Below are 20222 nucleotides of genomic sequence, written 5' to 3'. Positions count from 1 at the left end.
ATCGGGCATTAAAAGGATTGTCTTACGTCAGCAAATGGCATTTATAATGTAGAGAAAGTTAATACAAGACACTTACTAATGTATTGTTATTGTCCATTTTGCTTCCTTTGCTGGCTGGATTCATTTTTCCATCACATTATACACTGATCGTTTCCATGGTCACGACCACTCTGTAATCCAGCATTGGTGGTCGTTCTTGTACAATATAGGAAAAAGCACCGGCCTCTCTGGTGTTTGGGACCACGGGGGTGCGCATAGTCCAGCACTATTTTCTATAGTGTGCAAGCACGACCACTGCTGCTGGATTGCAGGGTGGTCGTAACCATGGAGAAATGAATCTAGCCAGCAAAGGAGGCAATATGGACAATGGACAATACATTAGTAAGTGCCTTGTATTAACTTTGTCTACATGATGAATGTCATTTTCTGAGGTGAGACAACCCCTTTAATGTAGCATCTGCCAATGCTGGAGCCAGAGATTTTAGCAGGCTGTTCTCTACTACTAATGGCGGTGTGAAAGAAGACCAAAAGCAGATCCATTTGATGGATCAGAAGAACAGAGAGTTCAACATGAATGTGAGCGCAGCCTGATATGCAATATTCATCTGCGTTATCAAGGGATGATATGATATGGTAAGAATATACCGCTGAATGCAAACAACCCCATAGCATCATTGACACTCCATTTGGTAACATGGACTGGTAGTAGGATTTTCTTTCGTTTTTCCAGTTTTCATGTGAGAGAAGTTACATTTTGAAATAATTTCAGATCCTATATAGCTAAAACGTTTCAGTTTTTAACAAGTGCCGTTATCATCAGTGACATGGGGACACATGGAAGTCTGTGACAAGGAATCAGCTGCAGCACCACATTCATATTCATACGATATCATGCCAAGTATTGCTGGAATATTGCATCCTCTTATGTACTTTTGACAGTGTAGAAATGAGAATCCAAAGCGCGTGCTGAGAATAATACGGTGACCTTAATTTCTGTCTGAGCGCTCCATTTTTTATTATGTCCCACTTGTAGGGGGGATTACATGTAGACATTAAGTGCCACTATCATGTAAGCGTTTCGTCAAGGGTGGCAAGCATTGCTCGGTGTGACTCGATTATATAGTATTCCTGTACCAAGAGACACACCGGTTTGGATAGAGATGAGAAATGTTACACACTCAGCTGGTTAAATGCTGGAGGGGATTGCGAGAATGTCTCATCCTGAATACTATATCAAAAATATATATCTCTTTATCTTGTTGCCTTAAAAAACATCATTAGCCGGCAGCAGAATGTGATGGTTGGATAAATAATTTCTGCGGCATAAATATCTGACAGTAACCGCCCAGGAACCATGTTTCATCCTCTGGTTTCATTGATTCTTACTGAGCTAAAACAAATATTTCTTAAAATATTAATAAAAGAAGAAAAATTGTTGTGGTGTCACTTTTTACTTTAGGAGCTGCAGAGCACTGTCGTCAAACAGCCAAACCGGATATCGAATATCAAGGCTTTACGGGATTCTTCATGCTGGATATTGACCCTGTGGAGGTTAAAGCTGAGCATTGCCTACCACAGACCCCTGATATCACTGCAGCAGATGAGAAGGTCACCTATACAGGTAAGAGCCAAAGGGCAATATACAATGTTCATAGCGATGACAAAGATCCAGACGCCATATAGATTAATATAAATACGTTATTAACATGAATGCATCAGTATAATATATACTTACCTGCTCCTTCAGTCCACCCTGCCTTCACTGTGCTCCAATACCTACTTGTAAAGTTCCGGAATGGACGGGGGTCCCGTGTGCCGCTGCAGCCAATGACTGCCCACAGCAGTGATCTGTCCCCCCAGAACATCACTGGTCAGCAGGGATTGGAGAGCAGCATGGGAAATATTCTAACACTTTTGTAATGACATGTAATTAAACATTTAATCTAGCCACTGAGTAATTCAATAAAATGTATTAGCATAGTGCCACCTGCTGTTTGTTTTTTCCATATTTCCATGTCCGCTTCACTGAGGTGGTCGCACATGCTTAGTTTCATCCTTCAACTGCCACCAGCCATATCTTCTGTTAGACGCAGTGACAGTTACAGAGAGAGTGATTCAACAGATAGGACACACCTGAGAAAGGACTTGTCCCCGAGCTGTGAATGGGAGAGCGCTGCAGCAGATAGGACACACCTGAGAAAGGACTTGTCCCGAGCTGTGAATGGGAAAGAGCTGCAGCAGACAGGACCACACCTGAGAAAGGACTTGTCCCTGAACTGTGAAGGGGAGAGCGCTGCAGCAGATAGGACACACCTGAGAAAGGACTTGTCCCTGAACTGTGAATGGGAGAGCGCTGCAGCAGATAGGACACACCTGAGAAAGGACTTGTCCCTGAGCTGTGAAGGGGAGAGGGCTGCAGCAGATACGCACACACCTGAGAAAGGACTTGTCCCCGAGCTGTGAATGGGAGAGAGCTGCAGCAGATAGGACACACCTGAGAAAGGACTTGTACCCGAGCTGTGAAGGGGAGAGTGCTGCAGCAGATAGGACACACCTGAGAAAGGACTTGGTCCCCGAGCTGTGAATGGGAGAGCGCTGCAGCAGATAGGACACACCTGAGAAAGGACTTGTCCCCGAGCTGTGAAGGGGAGAGCGCTGCAGCAGATAGGACACACCTGAGAAAGAACTTGTCCCCGAGCTGTGAATGGGGAGAGCGCTGCAGCAGATAGGACACACCTGAGAAAGGACTTGTCCCTGAACTGTGAAGGGGAGAGCGCTTGCAGCAGATAGGACACACCTGAGAAAGGACTTGTCCCCGAGCTGTGAATGGGGAAAGAGCTGCAGCAGATAGGACACACCTGAGAAAGGACTTGTCCCCGAGCTGTGAATGGGAGAGCGCTGCAGCAGATAGGACACACCTGAGAAAGGACTTGTCCCTGAACTGTGAATGGGAAAGAGCTGCAGCAGACAGGACACACCTGAGAAAGGACTTGTCCCCGAGCTGTGAATAAGAGAGCGCTGCAGCAGATAGGACACACCTGAGAAAGGACTTGTCCTGAGCTGTGAATGGGAAAGAGCTGCAGCAGACAGGACACACCTGAGAAAGGACTTGTCCCTGAGCTGTGAATGGGAGAGCGCTGCAGCAGACAGGACACACCTGAGAAAGGACTTGTCCCCGAGCTGTGAATGGAAAGAGCTGCAGCAGATAGGACACACCTGAGAAAGGACTTGTCCCTGAACTGTGAATGGGAAAGAGCTGCAGCAGACAGGACACACCTGAGAAAGGACTTGTCCCCGAGCTGTGAAGGGGAGAGAGCTGCAGCAGATAGGACACACCTGAGAAAGGACTTGTCCCTGAACTGTGAATGGGAGAGCGCTGCAGCAGACAGGACACACCTGAGAAAGGACTTGTCCCCTAGCTGTGAATAAGAGAGCGCTGCAGCAGATAGGACACACCTGAGAAAGGACTTGTCCCCGAGCTGTGAATGGGAGAGCGCTGCAGCAGATAGGACACACCTGAGAAAGGACTTGTCCCCGAGCTGTGAATGGGAGAGCGCTGCAGCAGACAGGACACACCTGAGAAAGGACTTGTCCCCGAGCTGTGAATGGGAGAGAGCTGCAGCAGATAGGACACACCTGAGAAAGGACTTGTCCCCGAGCTGTAAATGGGAGAGCGCTGCAGCAGATAGGACACACCTGAGAAAGGACTTGTCCCTGAGCTGTGAAGGGGAGAGGGCTGCAGCAGATACGACACACCTGAGAAAGGACTTGTCCCCGAGCTGTGAATGGGAGAGAGCTGCAGCAGATAGGACACACCTGAGAAAGGACTTGTACCCGAGCTGTGAAGGGGAGAGTGCTGCAGCAGATAGGACACACCTGAGAAAGGACTTGTCCCCGAGCTGTGAATGGGAGAGCGCTGCAGCAGATAGGACCACACCTGAGAAAGGACTTGTCCCCGAGCTGTGAAGGGGAGAGCGCTGCAGCAGATAGGACACACCCTGAGAAAGGACTTGTCCCCGAGCTGTGAATGGGAGAGAGCTGCAGCAGACAGGACACACCTGAGAAAAGACTTGTCCCTGAGCTGTGAAGGGGAGAGCGCTGCAGCAGATAGGACACACCTGAGAAAAGACTTGTCCCCGAGCTGTGAATGGGAGAGCGCTGCAGCAGATAGGACACACCTGAGAAAAGACTTGTCCCTGAGCTGTGAAGGGGAGAGCGCTGCAGCAGATAGGACACACCTGAGAAAAGACTTGTCCCTGAGCTGTGAATAGGAGAGAGCGGCAGCAGAAAGGACACACCTGAGAAAGGACTTGTCCCTGAGCTGTGAATGGGAGAGCGCTGCAGCAGATAGGACACACCTGAGAAAGGACTTGTCCCGAGCTGTGAAGGGGAGAGCGCTGCAGCAGATAGGACACACCTGAGAAAGGACTTGTCCCCGAGCTGTAAATGGGAGAGCGCTGCAGCAGATAGGACACACCTGAGAAAGGACTTGTCATAGTGGAGGGTCTGTGACAATGACCCCCGACTATTAATTATATGCGAGTGGTATGTTGATGCCGATCGCAACAGACGCGACCGGCTCCACCCACTCAGCCTTCTGGAAGCGCTGATATGTCTGCCCGAACTGACATCTGCTAGTCCCGCCCATCCACCGTCTCTGACCTATAGGAGATGCGATGGGGAGTAAGACGCGGATACTGGGCATACTCTTCCGGCGCTCCCGACTGATGACGCGGGCCCATGTGACGTACGCTGCGGGCCGCATCGTCAGTCTGTGCTCATGCGACCACGTGACTGTGACGAGTTTTTGGTCATCAGACTGCGCCTAGCATTAAGCGATGGGCGCACGCATGCACAGCCTGACTCCGCCCCCTTACCTTTTAAAAACAGAAGCGGCGCATACCATAGCGCTGCCAGACGCCATACACCCGGCCTCATACAAACAAAGTGATGCCGGTCCGGCCAGACGGATGCCACACGCACCTAGGCCTACTGTAAGTAGTTACCAGCTGATTTTCGTGTCCCCACCTATAAGCCTGGATAGTGTTTATTCACACATCGGCATTAGGTGGTCATCGTGCTTGCTTGTATATGTTTTTTTATCAGACACATTACTTTACAGCAGTTTATAGGGCTTCTTGTATTCCCTTTTCTTTGTGTGTTTCAGATGTTCCTGAACTCTGCCATACGCACTCTAGCTACAGTTACCACGCTACTTATCCATTAGTGGTTAGAGGTAGCCAGCACCTCACTCACATCTGCCTAGCATAAAGCATAGCTTCCTCTGTGACTATGAGGTCATTCTTAGTGTTAATAGACTAAGCTTTTTCAGTCTGCCCCGGCCCACCTAGGTTCAGCAGCACATCACTGACACTGAGTGGCCTAGGAGGCAACTATTAGTACTCACCCCCGTCCCCTGATGATTCTAGGGGTTGCTTGTAGTGCTATATATTTTCCGTGTATGTTCTATTTGAAGAAACGCGTAGGAACATAGGAACATACCCCCTATCCGTTTACGGTTTCACCATTTACTCTAGTCTCACTAGTTTAGGTGTTCCACACACCACCCTGGCAGGGTCTCATAGGGACCTTATACCAGGGTCAGGTTCCGGACGGGACCACCCCTTGCGGGGCACGGATCCCGTGTTAGGGAATTAGGGTCATAGTAGGCCAAGCAGGGTACAACAGGGACAGTTCACTCTCCCTGCGGACCCTGACCAGGATTGACCTAATCTATGAAGAACCCCTCCCTCGCTTTTTTGAACACCTTATCCACGTGCTGAGAACAGATCTCTTGTCCGGGCGTCCCCTGTGTCCGGTGGACACATGTATGGTCCGACCTCACACCGGTAAGATCCACCCTTATCTACCCTGACTGGGCAATTACCCATTCCCACTTGGGATTCGGGACGCCCACGCTGGGGTGTTTCTTAGCACCTCCTGTGGCTCCTCTTGACCTCTGGGGTCCACACAGCTCTATTAAGGGCCTGCCCTAGGGACTCCGAGTACCGCGACCCGCAATCCTGCGGCTCTCTGGTACCCAGGTCCCGACTGTGTTTGTTTGTCTTTATATGTTTGTAAGGGGATCATATATATACGTTTTAGTTATATCAATAAATACCTTGTTTTAATTGTCTACTGCCCCTTTGATTTTTCCTATTACACACCTGAGAAAGGACTTGTCCCTGAGCTGTGAAGGGGAGAGTGCTGCAGCAGATAGGACACACCTGAGAAAGGACTTGTCCCTGAGCTGTGAATAGGAGAGAGCTGCAGCAGATAGGACACAGCTGAGAAAGGACTTGTACCCGAGCTGTGAATGGGAGAGCGCTGCAGCAGATAGGACACACCTGAGAAAGGACTTGTCCCCGAGCTGTGAAGGGGAGAGCGCTGCAGCAGATAGGACACACCTGAGAAGGACTTGTCCCCGAGCTGTGAATGGGAGAGCGCTGCAGCAGATAGGACACACTGAGAAAGGACTTGTCCCCGAGCTGTAAATGGGAGAGCGCTGCAGCAGATAGGACACACCTGAGAAAGGACTTGTCCCCGAGCTGTGAATGGGAGAGCACTGCAGCAGATAGGACACACCTGAGAAAGGACTTGTCCCCGAGCTGTGAATGGGAGAGCGCTGCAGCAGATAGGACACACCTGAGAAAGGACTTGTCCCCGAGCTGTGAATGGGAGAGAGCTGCAGCAGACAGGACACACCTGAGAAAGGACTTGTCCCCGAGCTGTGAATGGGAGAGCTCTGCAGCAGATAGGACACACCTGAGAAATTACTTGTCCCCGAGCTGTGAATGGGAGAGCTCTGCAGCAGATAGGACACACCTGAGAAATGACTTGTCCCTGAGCTGTGAAGGGGAGAGCGCTGCAGCAGATAGGACACCACCTGAGAAAGGACTTGTCCCCGAGCTGTGAATGGGAGAGCTCTGCAGCAGATAGGACACACCTGAGAAATGACTTGTCCCTGAGCTGTGAAGGGGAGAGCGCTGCAGCAGATAGGACACACCTGAGAAATGACTTGTCCCCGAGCTGTGAAGGGGAGAGGGCTGCAGCAGATAGGACACACCTGAGAAAGGACTTGTCCCCGAGCTGTGAATGGGAGAGCGCTGCAGCAGACAGGACACACCTGAGAAAGGACTTGTCCCCGAGCTGTGAAAGGGAGAGCGCTGCAGCAGATAGGACACACCTGAGAAAGGACTTGTCCCCGAGCTGTGAATGGGAGAGAGCTGCAGCAAATGGGACACACCTGAGAAAAGGACTTGTCCCCGAGCTGTGAAGCGGAGGAGCGCTGCAGCAGATAGGACACACCTGAGAAAGGACTTGTCCCCGAGCTGTGAAGGGGAGAGCGCTGCAGCAGATAGGACACACCTGAGAAAGGACTTGTCCCGAGCTGTGAATGGGAGAGAGCGGCAGCAGATAGGACACACCTGAGAAAGGACTTGTCCCCGAGCTGTGAATGGGAGAGAGCTGCAGCAGACAGGACACACCTGAGAAAGGACTTGTCCCCGAGCTGTGAATGGGAGAGAGCTGCAGCAGATAGGACACACCTGAGAAAGGACTTGTCCCCGAGCTGTGAAGGGGAGAGCGCTGCAGCAGACAGGACACACCTGAGAAAGGACTTGTCCCTGAGCTGTGAAGGGGAGAGGGCTGCAGCAGATAGGACACACCTGAGAAAGGACTTGTCCCCGAGCTGTGAATGGGAGAGAGCTGCAGCAGACAGGACACACCTGAGAAAGGACTTGTCCCCGAGCTGTGAAGGGGAGAGCGCTGCAGCAGATAGGACACACCTGAGAAAGGACTTGTCCCCGAGCTGTGAATGGGAGAGCTCTGCAGCAGATAGGACACACCTGAGAAATGACTTGTCCCTGAGCTGTGAAGGGGAGAGGGCTGCAGCAGATAGGACACACCTGAGAAAGGACTTGTCCCCGAGCTGTGAATGGGAGAGAGCTGCAGCAGACAGGACACACCTGAGAAAGGACTTGTCCCCGAGCTGTGAATGGGAGAGAGCTGCAGCAAATGGGACACACCTGAGAAAGGACTTGTCCCCGAGCTGTGAAGCGGAGAGCGCTGCAGCAGATAGGACACACCTGAGAAAGGACTTGTCCCCGAGCTGTGAAGGGGAGAGCGCTGCAGCAGATAGGACACACCTGAGAAAGGACTTGTCCCCGAGCTGTGAATGGGAGAGAGCGGCAGCAGATAGGACACACCTGAGAAAGGACTTGTCCCCGAGCTGTGAATGGGAGAGAGCTGCAGCAGACAGGACACACCTGAGAAAGGACTTGTCCCCGAGCTGTGAATGGGAGAGAGCTGCAGCAGATAGGACACACCTGAGAAAGGACTTGTCCCCGAGCTGTGAATGGGAGAGCGCTGCAGCAGATAGGACACACCTGAGAAAGGACTTGTCCCCGAGCTGTGAAGGGGAGAGCGCTGCAGCAGACAGGACACACCTGAGAAAGGACTTGTCCCCGAGCTGTGAAGGGGAGAGCGCTGCAGCAGATAGGACACACCTGAGAAAGGACTTGTCCCCGAGCTGTGAATGGGAGAGCGCTGCAGCAGATAGGACACACCTGAGAAAGGACTTGTCCCCGAGCTGTGAATGGGAGAGCTCTGCAGCAGATAGGACACACCTGAGAAAGGACTTGTCCCCGAGCTGTGAAGGGGAGAGCGCTGCAGCAGATATGACACACCTGACAAAGGAATTGTCCCTGAGCTGTGAAGCGGAGAGCGCTGCAGCAGATAGGACATACCTGAGAAAGGACTTGTCCCCGAGCTGTGAAGGGGAGAGCGCTGCAGCAGATAGGACACACCTGAGAAAGGACTTGTCCCCGAGCTGTGAATGGGAGAGCGCTGCAGCAGATAGGACACACCTGAGAAAGGACTTGTCCCCGAGCTGTGAAGGGGAGAGCGCAGCAGCAGACAGGACACACCTGAGAAAGGACTTGTCCCCGAGCTGTGAAGGGGAGAGCGCTGCAGCAGATAGGACACACCTGAGAAAGGACTTGTCCCCGAGCTGTGAATGGGAGAGCTCTGCAGCAGATACGACACACCTGAGAAAGGACTTGTCCCCGAGCTGTGAATGGGAGAGCGCTGCAGCAGATAGGACACACCTGAGAAAGGACTTGTCCCCGAGCTGTGAATGGGAGAGAGCTGCAGCAGACAGGACACACATGAGAAAGGACTTGTCCCCGAGCTGTGAATGGGAGAGAGCTGCAGCAGATAGGACACACCTGAGAAAGGACTTGTCCCCGAGCTGTGAATGGGAGAGCGCTGCAGCAGATAGGACACACCTGAGAAAGGACTTGTCCCTGAGCTGTGAAGGGGAGAGCGCTGCAGCAGACAGGACACACCTGAGAAAGGACTTGTCCCCGAGCTGTGAAGGGGAGAGCGCTGCAGCAGATAGGACACACCTGAGAAAGGACTTGTCCCCGAGCTGTGAATGGGAGAGCTCTGCAGCAGATAGGACACACCTGAGAAATGACTTGTCCCTGAGCTGTGAAGGGGAGAGGGCTGCAGCAGATAGGACACACCTGAGAAAGGACTTGTCCCCGAGCTGTGAATGGGAGAGAGCTGCAGCAGACAGGACACACCTGAGAAAGGACTTGTCCCCCGAGCTGTGAATGGGAGAGAGCTGCAGCAGATAGGACACACCTGAGAAAGGACTTGTCCCCCGAGCTGTGAATGGGAGAGCGCTGCAGCAGATAGGACACACCTGAGAAAGGACTTGTCCCCGAGCTGTGAATGGGAGAGCGCTGCAGCAGATAGGACACACCTGAGAAAGGACTTGTCTCCGAGCTGTGAATGGGAGAGCGCTGCAGCAGATAGGACACACCTGAGAAAGGACTTGTCCTAGAGCTGTGAATGGGAGAGCGCTGCAGCAGATAGGACACACCTGAGAAAGGACTTGTCCCCGAGCTGTGAATGGGAGAGCGCTGCAGCAGATAGGACACACCTGAGAAAGGACTTGTCCCCGAGCTGTGAATGGGAGAGAGCTGCAGCAGATAGGACACACCTGAGAAAGGACTTGTCCCCGAGCTGTGAATGGGAGAGCGCTGCAGCAGATAGGACACACCTGAGAAAGGACTTGTCCCCGAGCTGTGAATGGGAGAGCGCTGCAGCAGATAGGACACACCTGAGAAAGGACTTGTCCCCGAGCTGTGAAGGGGAGAGCGCTGCAGCAGATAGGACACACCTGAGAAAGGACTTGTCCCCGAGCTGTGAATGGGAGAGCGCTGCAGCAGATGGGACACACCTGAGAAAGGACTTGTCCCCGAGCTGTGAAGGGAGAGCGCTGCAGCAGATAGGACACACCTGAGAAAGGACTTGTCCCCGAGCTGTGAAGGGGAGAGCGCTGCAGCAGATAGGACACACCTGAGAAAGGACTTGTCCCAGAGCTGTGAATGGGAGAGCGCTGCAGCAGATAGGACACACCTGAGAAAGGACTTGTCCCCGAGCTGTGAATGGGAGAGCGCTGCAGCAGATAGGACACACCTGAGAAAGGACTTGTCCCCGAGCTGTGAATGGGAGAGCGCTGCAGCAGATAGGACACACCTGAGAAAGGACTTGTCCCCGAGCTGTGAAGGGGAGAGCGCTGCAGCAGATAGGACACACCTGAGAAAGGACTTGTCCCCGAGCTGTGAAGGGGAGAGCGCTGCAGCAGATAGGACACACCTGAGAAAGGACTTGTCCCCGAGCTGTGAATGGGAGAGCGCTGCAGCAGATAGGACACACCTGAGAAAGGACTTGTCCCCGAGCTGTGAATGGGAGAGCGCTGCAGCAGATAGGACACACCTGAGAAAGGACTTGTCCCGAGCTGTGAAGGGGAGAGCGCTGCAGCAGAAAGGACACACCTGAGAAAGGACTTGTCCCCGAGCTGTGAATGGGAGAGCGCTGCAGCAGATAGGACACACCTGAGAAAGGACTTGTCCCCGAGCTGTGAATGGGAGAGCGCTGCAGCAGATAGGACACACCTGAGAAAGGACTTGTCCCCGAGCTGTGAATGGGAGAGCGCTGCAGCAGATGGGACACACCTGAGAAAGGACTTGTCCCCGAGCTGTGAATGGGAGAGCGCTGCAGCAGATAGGACACACCTGAGAAAGGACTTGTCCCCGAGCTGTGAATGGGAGAGCGCTGCAGCAGATAGGACACACCTGAGAAAGGACTTGTCCCTGAGCTGTGAAGGGGAGAGGGCTGCAGCAGATAGGACACACCTGAGAAAGGACTTGTCCCCGAGCTGTGAATGGGAGAGAGCTGCAGCAGACAGGACACACCTGAGAAAGGACTTGTCCCCGAGCTGTGAATGGGAGAGCGCTGCAGCAGATAGGACACACACCCTGAGCTGTGATAGAGAGAGAACTTGAAGTAAATCCAGCACAGCAATTGGAGCAATGAATGAGATCTTTGGATCCATGTCTGGTACAGGGCTGGTCCTTTCATTGTTAGAAAGGTATTGTCATGTACTATATGATGTCTGATTTTACATTTTTACATCAATCATGACATAACCCCCTTAATGCCAGTGTCAGAATGTGTGTGTGTACTACTGCTCCCAGCGTGCTTTCTCACACAGCCAGGGCACCGTAGGTAAGTGTTATACAGGAGGAGCCAATGTGAGGCATAAAAGATTGATTATTATTCGGATATATTTAGTCGGTTATAGCTGGCACAGTTAGCTGGCGTTTGTTTCCTCACAATTCTGAACGCACAAACTGAACAAAAGAAAAAAAAAAAAGAAAAAGCTCAGCAAATTATTCCAAAATGCATCTAGTAGTTTTAAGATTACGATATCCAAAACCAATTGTTATTTTCCTTGCCCATCTTTCTGCTTCACGAGAGGTTTGCTTAGCAAAACAGCTTAGCCTGTACTTTTTCTTCTCTTTTTAAGTGGAAGTAAAATACATGGTATTGTTGTGGCTTCTTGCTTTTTATGCTTCTCATCTCCTTGACACTTGCACTAACTCATTTTTCATTCCTGCACTTTTACAAGGATGATACAAAGATATGATAAATCAATCCTGTTTGCGGACGTGAAATAGAAACATCAGCGGTAAAAAAAAAAAACAACCAAAAAAAGCACAACAGGAAAAGAGAATGCGCCAAAACCAAAGTAAAGCAATAATAAAACAACAACAGTAATCATAAAAATGAATTCTTTTCTCCTACTCCTTCCTTTTGGCTAAAATATGTGGGTAATTAGGTCTCAAACAAGCAGCATGAGATATGACTCCTTCAAAGTAACAAACAGAAAACCTTTCATTCCTGTAAAAAAAATAAAAATAAAAAAATCCCAGGAAGTCTCCTTTCTGATACAGTAAAAAATATTATAATGAGTGCTTTGTGGGCACCGCTGTACCAATTACCCAGCTTGTTCTTGTGTTCTGCGAATGCCAGACTTTTAGTTCACTTATTATCGGAGCATAAAACGGAAAGCACGGCCTCATACAATTTTAATTGTAATGTGACTTTAACATTTAGTTTATGACTGTTAATGTGGATCCAGCTTCCAGTTCCTAAATCATATATTTACACCTTGTGTCCAGGAATTTATTCCACTACCCTTTTATTTCCTGTCTTTTTAATTAAAAGCATGAGTTAGCTACATGCCTATGCTTTAATATGAACCTGACTTTATTTTCAGGAAATTCAATTCCAAAAATAGCACAGATTGGGCCAGGCCCTCAGGCAGGTGTACGCGGGCTGAAGACATCCCTGTCCTTAGGGTCAAAACAGTCTCTGTCATCTAAACTCTCTAAATCTGTATAGATAGTTGGTCTGGGAAGGAAAGTTGATATTTTTTAATTACATTGGTTAGATCTGTAGTCTGGGGAGGGACAACACAACAAGGCAGGGTCAGTAATACCATAGCGCAAAATACTGTCCCATCAGAATTGTATACCATAGTGCAGCACAATATAGAATAAAGAGTTTTCAGAGATTTTTTTTACTGATGACCTGTCCTCTGGATACAGAAGGTCATGAGTATCTGATCGATGGGGGTCCAACACCCGGGACCCCCACCAATCAGCTGTTTTGAGAAGGCAGCAGCACTACTGTACATTGTATAGCTTCCCTGCTTGGTATTGCAGCTCAGCCCCATTCACCTGAATGGGACTGAGCTGCTCCGAGGCCACGTGATCAATGAACGTGTCATCACTTGGACTAGGAAATGCAGAGAGAAAGCTGCGGCTCTCACATGACCACCTCTGCCCTCCATCAGCAGCCATTTTATGGACAGGACCGCTGTGTGGACAGCACAAAAGACATTGTAAGCAAGGGAGCATACCTTATAAACTACAGAAAATGGTGCATAATTTCAACAAATGCTATTTTAGTAAGTGTCGTATAATCATCTTACAAACGCATTGGTCAACAGTAACCAGAAAGTGACCAACTCCTTTAACCACCTCCGGACCGCCTAACGCGGATTCCCGTTCCGGAGGTGGCAGCCCTGCGCTCAGCGACGCATATACGCGTCATCTCGCGATGGCCGAGATTTCCTGTGAACGCGCGCACACAGGCGCGCGCGCTCACAGGAACAGAAGGTAAGAGAGTGGATCTCCAGCCTGCCAGCGGCGATCGTTCGCTGGCAGGCTGGAGATGTGATTTTTTTAACCCCTAACAGGTATATTAGACGCTGTTTTGATAACAGCGTCTAATATACCTGCTACCTGGTCCTCTGGTGGTCCCCTTTGTTTGGATCGACCACCAGAGGACACAGGCAGCTCAGTAATATGTTGCACCAAGCACCACTACACTACACCCCCCCCCCTGTCACTTATTAACCCCTTATTCACCTTGATCCACCTTGATCACCCTGATCACCCCATATAGACTCCCTGATCACCCCCCTGTCATTGATTACCCCCCTGTCATTGATCACCCCCCCTGTAAAGCTCCATTCAGATGTCCGCATGATTTTTACGGATCCACTGATAGATGATCGGATCCGCAAAACGCATACGGACGTCTGAATGGAGCCCTTACAGGGGTGTGATCAATGACTGTGGTGATCACCCCATATAGACTCCCTTATCACCCCCCTGTCTTTGATTACCCCCCTGTAAGATCCATTCAGATGTCCGCATGATTTTTACGGATCCACTGATAGATGGATCGGATCCGCAAAACGCATCGGACGTCTGAATGGAGCCTTACAGGGGTGTGATCAATGACTGTGGTGATCACCCCATATAGACTCCTGATCACCCCCCCTGTCATTGATTACCCCCTGTAAGATCCATTCAGATGTCCGCATGATTTTTACGGATCCACTGATAGATGGATCGGATCCGCAAAACGCATACGGACGTCTGAATGGAGCCTTACAGGGGTGTGATCAATGACTGTGGTGATCACCCCATATAGACTCCCTGATCACCCTCCTGTCATTGATTACCCCCTGTCATTGATCACCCCCTGTAAAGCTCTATTCAGATGTCCGCATGATTTTTACGGATCCACTGATAGATGGATCGGATCCGCAAAATGCATACGGACGTCTGAATGGAGCCTTACAGGGGCGTGATCAATGACTGTGGTGATCACCCCATATAGACTCCCTGATCACCCCCCTGTCATTTGTTTACCCCCCTGTCATGATCACCCCCTGTAAAGCTCCATTCAGATGTCCGCATGATTTTTACGGATCCACTGATAGATGGATCGGATCCGCAAAAACGCATACGGACGTCTGAATGGAGCCTTACAGGGGCGTGATCAATGACTGTGGTGATCACCCCATATAGACTCCCTGATCACCCCCCTGTCATTGATTACCCCCCCTGTCATTGATCACCCCCCTGTAAAGCTCCATTCAGATGTCCGCATGATTTTTACGGATCCACTGATAGATGGATCGGATCCGCAAACGCATACGGACGTCTGAATGGAGCCTTACAGGGGATCACCCCATATAGACTCCCTGATCACCCCCCTGTCATTGATTACCCCCCTGTCATTGATCACCCCCTGTCATTGATCACCCCCCTGTCATTGATCACCCCCCCTGTCATTGATCACCCCCCTGTCATTGATCACCCACCCTGTCATTTGATCACCCCCCCCCTGTCAGGCTGCATTCAGATGTCCGTATGATTTTTACCAGGATCCACGGATACATGGATCGGATCCGCAAAAACACATACGGACATCTGAATGGAGCCTTATAGGGGGGTGATCAATGACAGGGGGGTGATCACCCCATATAGACTCCCTGATCAACCCCCTGTCATTGATCACCCCCCTGTCATTGATCACCCCTCTGTAAGGCTCCATTCAGACATTTTTTTGGCCCAAGTTAGCGGAAATTATTATTTTTTTCTTACAAAGTCTCATATTCCACTAACTTGTGTCAAAAAATAAAATCTCACATGAACTCACCATACCCCTCACGGAATCCAAATGCGTAAAAATTTTTAGACATTTATATTCCAGACTTCTTCTCACGCTTTAGGGCCCCTAGAATGCCAGGGCAGTATAAATACCCCACATGTGACCCCATTTCGGAAAGAAGACACCCCCAGGTATTCCTTGAGGGGCATATTGAGTCCATGAAAGATTGAAATTTTTGTCTCAAGTTAGCGGAAAGGGAGACTTTGTGAGAAAAAAATAAATAAAATCAATTTCCGCTAACTTGTGCCAAAAAAAAAAAAAAATTCTATGAACTCGCCATGCCCCTCATTGAATACCTTGGGGTCTCTTCTTTCCAAAATGGGGTCACATGTGGGGTATTTATACTGCCCTGGCATTCTAGGGGCCCTAAAGCGTGAGAAGAAGTCTGGGATCCAAATGTCTAAAAATGCCCTCATAAAAGGAATGTGGGCCCCTTTGCGCATCTAGGCTGCAAAAAAGTGTCACACATCTGGTATCTCCGTACTCAGGAGAAGTTGGGGAATGTGTTTTGGGGTGTCATTTTACATATACCCATGCTGGGTGAGAGAAATATCTTGGCAAAAGACAACTTTTCCCATTTTTTTATACAAAGTTGGCATTTGACCAAGATATTTATCTCACCCAGCATGGGTATATGTAAAATGACACCCCAAAACACATTCCCCAACTTCTCCTGAATACGGCGATACCACATGTGTGGCACTTTTTTGCAGCCTAGGTGGGCAAAGGGGCCCACATTCCAAAGAGCACCTTTCGGATTTCACAGGTCATTTACCTACTTACAACACATTAGGGCCCCTGGAAAATGCCAGGGCAGTATAACTACCCCACAAGTGACCCCATTTTGGAAAGAAGACACCCCAAGGTACTCCGTGAGGGGCATAGCGAGTTCCTAGAATTTTTTATTTTTTGTCACAAGTTAGTGGAAAATGATGATTTTTTTTTTTTTTTTTTTTTCCTTACAAAGTCTCATATTCCACTAACTTGTGACAAAAAATAAAAACTTCCATGAACTCACTATGCCCATCAGCGAATACCTTGGGGTGTCTTCTTTCCAAAAGGGGGTCACTTGTGGGGTAGTTATACTGCCCTGGCATTCTAGGGGCCCAAATGTGTGGTAAGGAGTTTGAAATCAAATTCTGTAAAAAATGACCGGTGAAATCCGAAAGGTGCTCTTTGGAATGTGGGCCCCTTTGCCCACCTAGGCTGCAAAAAAGTGTCACACATGTGGTATCTCCGTATTCAGGAGAAGTTGGGGAATGTGTTTTGGGGTGTCATTTTACATATACCCATGCTGGGTGAGAGAAATATCTTGGCAGACAACTTTTCCCATTTTTTTATACAAAGTTGGCATTTGACCAAGATATTTATCTCACCCAGCATGGGTATAAGTAAAATGACACCCCAAAACACATTCCCCAACTTCTCCTGAATACGGAGATACCACATGTGTGACACTTTTTTGCAGCCTAGGTGGGCAAAGGGGCCCACATTCCAAAGAGCACCTTTCGGATTTCACCGGCCATTTATTACAGAATTTGATTTCAAACTCCTTACCACACATTTGGGCCCCTAGAATGCCAGGGCAGTATAGCTACCCCACAAGTGAACCCATTTTGGAAAGAAGACACCCCAAGGTATTCGCTGATGGGCATAGTGAGTTCATAGAACTTTTTATTTTTTGTCACAAGTTAGTGGAATATGAGACTTTGTAAGAAAAAAAAATAAAAAAATCATCATTTTCCGCTAACTTGTGACAAAAAATAAAAAGTTCTATGAACTCACTATGCCCATCAGTGAATACCTTAGGGTGTCTACTTTCCGAAATGGGGTCATTTGTGGGGTGTTTGTACTGTCTGGCCATTGTAGAACCTCAGGAAACATGACAGGTGCTCAGAAAGTCAGAGCTGCTTCAAAAAGCGGAAATTCACATTTTTGTACCATAGTTTGTAAACGCTATAAGTTTTACCCAAACCATTTTTTTTTTTTACCCAAACATAATTTTTTTTATCAAAGACATGTAGAACAATAAATTTAGAGCAAAATTTATATATGGATGTCGTTTTCTTTGCAAAATTTTACAACTGAAAGTGAAAAATGTCATTTTTTTGCAAAAAAATCGTTAAATTTCGATTAATAACAAAAAAAGTAAAAATGTCAGCAGCAATGAAATACCACCAAATGAAAGCTCTATTAGTGAAAAGAAAAGGAGGTAAAATTCATTTGGGTGGTAAGTTGCATGACCGAGCAATAAACGGTGAAAGTAGTGTAGGTCAGAAGTGTAAAAAGTGGCCTGGTCTTTCATGGTGTTTAAGCCATAGGGGCTGAGGTGGTTAAAGTGTAACTGCCATTCAATTTTTTGTTGTGTAATGTGTAGGGGCAGTGATGCTAGCCATTTTTGTAATATACTTTAATTACTCAAATCATACATTTCTATTAGAAAAATAGCTCTAAAGTGGCCCATTTTGAGCCTTAGCAACGCTCCTTTGTCTTCTGTTTACATATCACAGTCAGTGCTGAGCAAGTCTCCATTGTTATGTAAACAGAAGACAGAGGAGCCTTTGCTAAGGCTCAAAATGGGCCACTTTAGAGCTATTTTTCTAATAGAAATGTATGATTCAATAATTAAAGTATATTACAAAAATGGTTAGTATCACTGCCCCTATACATTACACAATTAAAAATAGAACAGCAGCTGCACTTTAAGTATAAGGGGGGGTCAGGAGCACTGCTGCCATATCTAATAATGCAAATATCCTGTTAATGGTAAATTATGATCATGAATTAAATGGTAGAAACCTATGGCTGTTATTCTTTTTCTTTATCTGAACATATTGAGGTAAAATGTTTTCAGAATATTCTAACAAACCTTCATTTATCATTCATATTGAGCTGAAAGGAATGATAGCTTACAGCAGGGCTCGACAAATCCCAGGTCGCCATTGCGATCAGGAATTTTGTCCTGGCGCCTGGGTATTTGCCCCTGCTTGAAAATAGGCCCAGCACACCATCAGCCGGGCGCAGTAGCACTTTAAGCTTAGAGTAGACGCGGCGTCATGCAGGAGTCCGCGTCTACTAGGCCCGCCCCTCACGCTTCCCGCCCCAGACTACAGTGAAGAGGACCGCTACTGGCTCAGGCTCCTCATCGCTGCGGCACGTCTCCTTCTCAGAACAGTGGCGAGTGGCAGTACGATAGGGGGCGGCCTCCCCCCATCATTGGTTGGCAGTGCGCCCTCCCCCCCATCATTGGTGGCAGTGGCAGTTCCGATTGGAGTCCCAACAGTGTAATGCTGGGGTTTCGATCGGTTACCATGGCAGCCAGGACGCTACTGAAGTCCTGGCTGCCATGGCCAGTTACTCTGCAGCAATATACTTACATGCGCTGTGGCCGCCCGGTGCTCCTTCTTCTTGTAACTCGTCACAGGTCTGTGCGGCGCATTGCTATAAGCAATGATTTTAATACTGGGGGGGGGGAGGGCGCACTGCCCACCAATGATTTTAATACTGGGGGGGGGGAAGCGCACTGCCCACCAATGATTTTAATACCGGGGAGCGGAGATTGTTGTGGATCGCTGGAGATTGTACCGCCAACAAGGTGATTCTTATGTTCTGTGGACTTTCCTTTGTGTGAACTAACACTAAGACTGGAAAATGTTGCTTTGTTTTTGCCTTGTGTGTGAATACAAACTGTTTTTTTGCCTCTGTTCTGCATCCTCTTACCCTGCCTACCAGAGCGAATCCCCACAGTTCTTACACAAAGAGCGGAGAACATAATAGCGTTCACAGATCATATTGTCCCATTTTGTTGACCCTAATGCTTTCTGTATTTCAGATTTTTTTTTGCCTGTGAACAGAGCAAATGTCAGTATTAGAATGATCAGAGGGCTGGTTCCCACCATAGCCAGTACTAAGTGGCAATTATTTGAATTTCATGGTTGACATTTTAACATTAATAGAATAGAACAAGTCAGCTTGAGGGTGCTCGTGAACAGATTCACGAATGCAGTACAATCCAGTCATTGTTAAATTATAAATGTTCATTGACAATAGAAGGAGGCGCTTGTACGAATTATCAGAGGCAATAATAATTATATGTTCCTAATCTTATTCTGTGTTCCCATCATTGTAATTATTCCCAGATGTATTTGCTATGTAAACCTCGGGAGGAAGGAAGCCATTGAAATCCTCACATTGTATACCGTGTATCTACACGGGGTTAAACAGACAATAAAATGAATCGTAGTGTCAGGCTTCCAAGGCTTTACTAATGGTATGTGACATGGAATTCATGTGATAAATGTAGTGCAGTTCTGAAATACTGCAAGAGTATGGAAATATCTGGACATATGCCGTATGTGTCACCGATGAGCGACATTAAAGTTAATTCTGCCTGTTTCTTTAATATTGCTTGTGCACCTCTGTGGCTTCCAGTGCTTGTCTTTTTTCTGCGTCTCAGACCTGCATGTTTTTACCATTTGCTTGGCTTTTTTTTTATGGAAGATATGAAAGGCAATTAAAGGAACACTCCAGGCAAAACAGACAAACAGCATTATCAGAAACACTAAAGAGAGACCCAGGGTCATATACTACCCCCTCGTGTCTTATAGCATTACTCAATGGTGTATTCCTTTAAATGTGCTGACCATTGTATCATGGGAAAAGAAACAAGCACACAGTATGGTTCTCTTAGTGCCGCTTGTACAGTGTGACCTAAAATGCATGTTTTTAGGGTGGCCTGTCACATTCCCTAATCTGACTCTTCTCCATACACCTCCTTGAACATTATTCCTCATACCCCTTGAACACAGAAGCGCTGCATATACTGGCTGCTGGCT

General features: G+C 48.4%; 1 protein-coding gene across 1 annotated transcript in view; it reads left to right on the top strand.

The window, feature by feature from the left end:
- Nucleotides 1-20222, top strand: part of ZBBX (zinc finger B-box domain containing) — a 215307-nt gene that overhangs the window by 171772 nt on the left and 23313 nt on the right. The window contains 2 exon segments of the mRNA XM_040429970.1: nucleotides 1460-1498; nucleotides 1501-1621. Of these exon segments, the coding sequence (XP_040285904.1) occupies nucleotides 1460-1498; nucleotides 1501-1621 (160 nt within the window).

The sequence above is a fragment of the Bufo bufo genome, chromosome 4, assembly GCF_905171765.1.
Source record: "Bufo bufo chromosome 4, aBufBuf1.1, whole genome shotgun sequence".
Taxonomy (NCBI): Eukaryota; Metazoa; Chordata; class Amphibia; order Anura; family Bufonidae; genus Bufo; species Bufo bufo.
The sequence above is the reverse complement of the archived record's forward strand: the minus strand, read 5'-3'. Positions and strand labels throughout refer to the sequence as shown.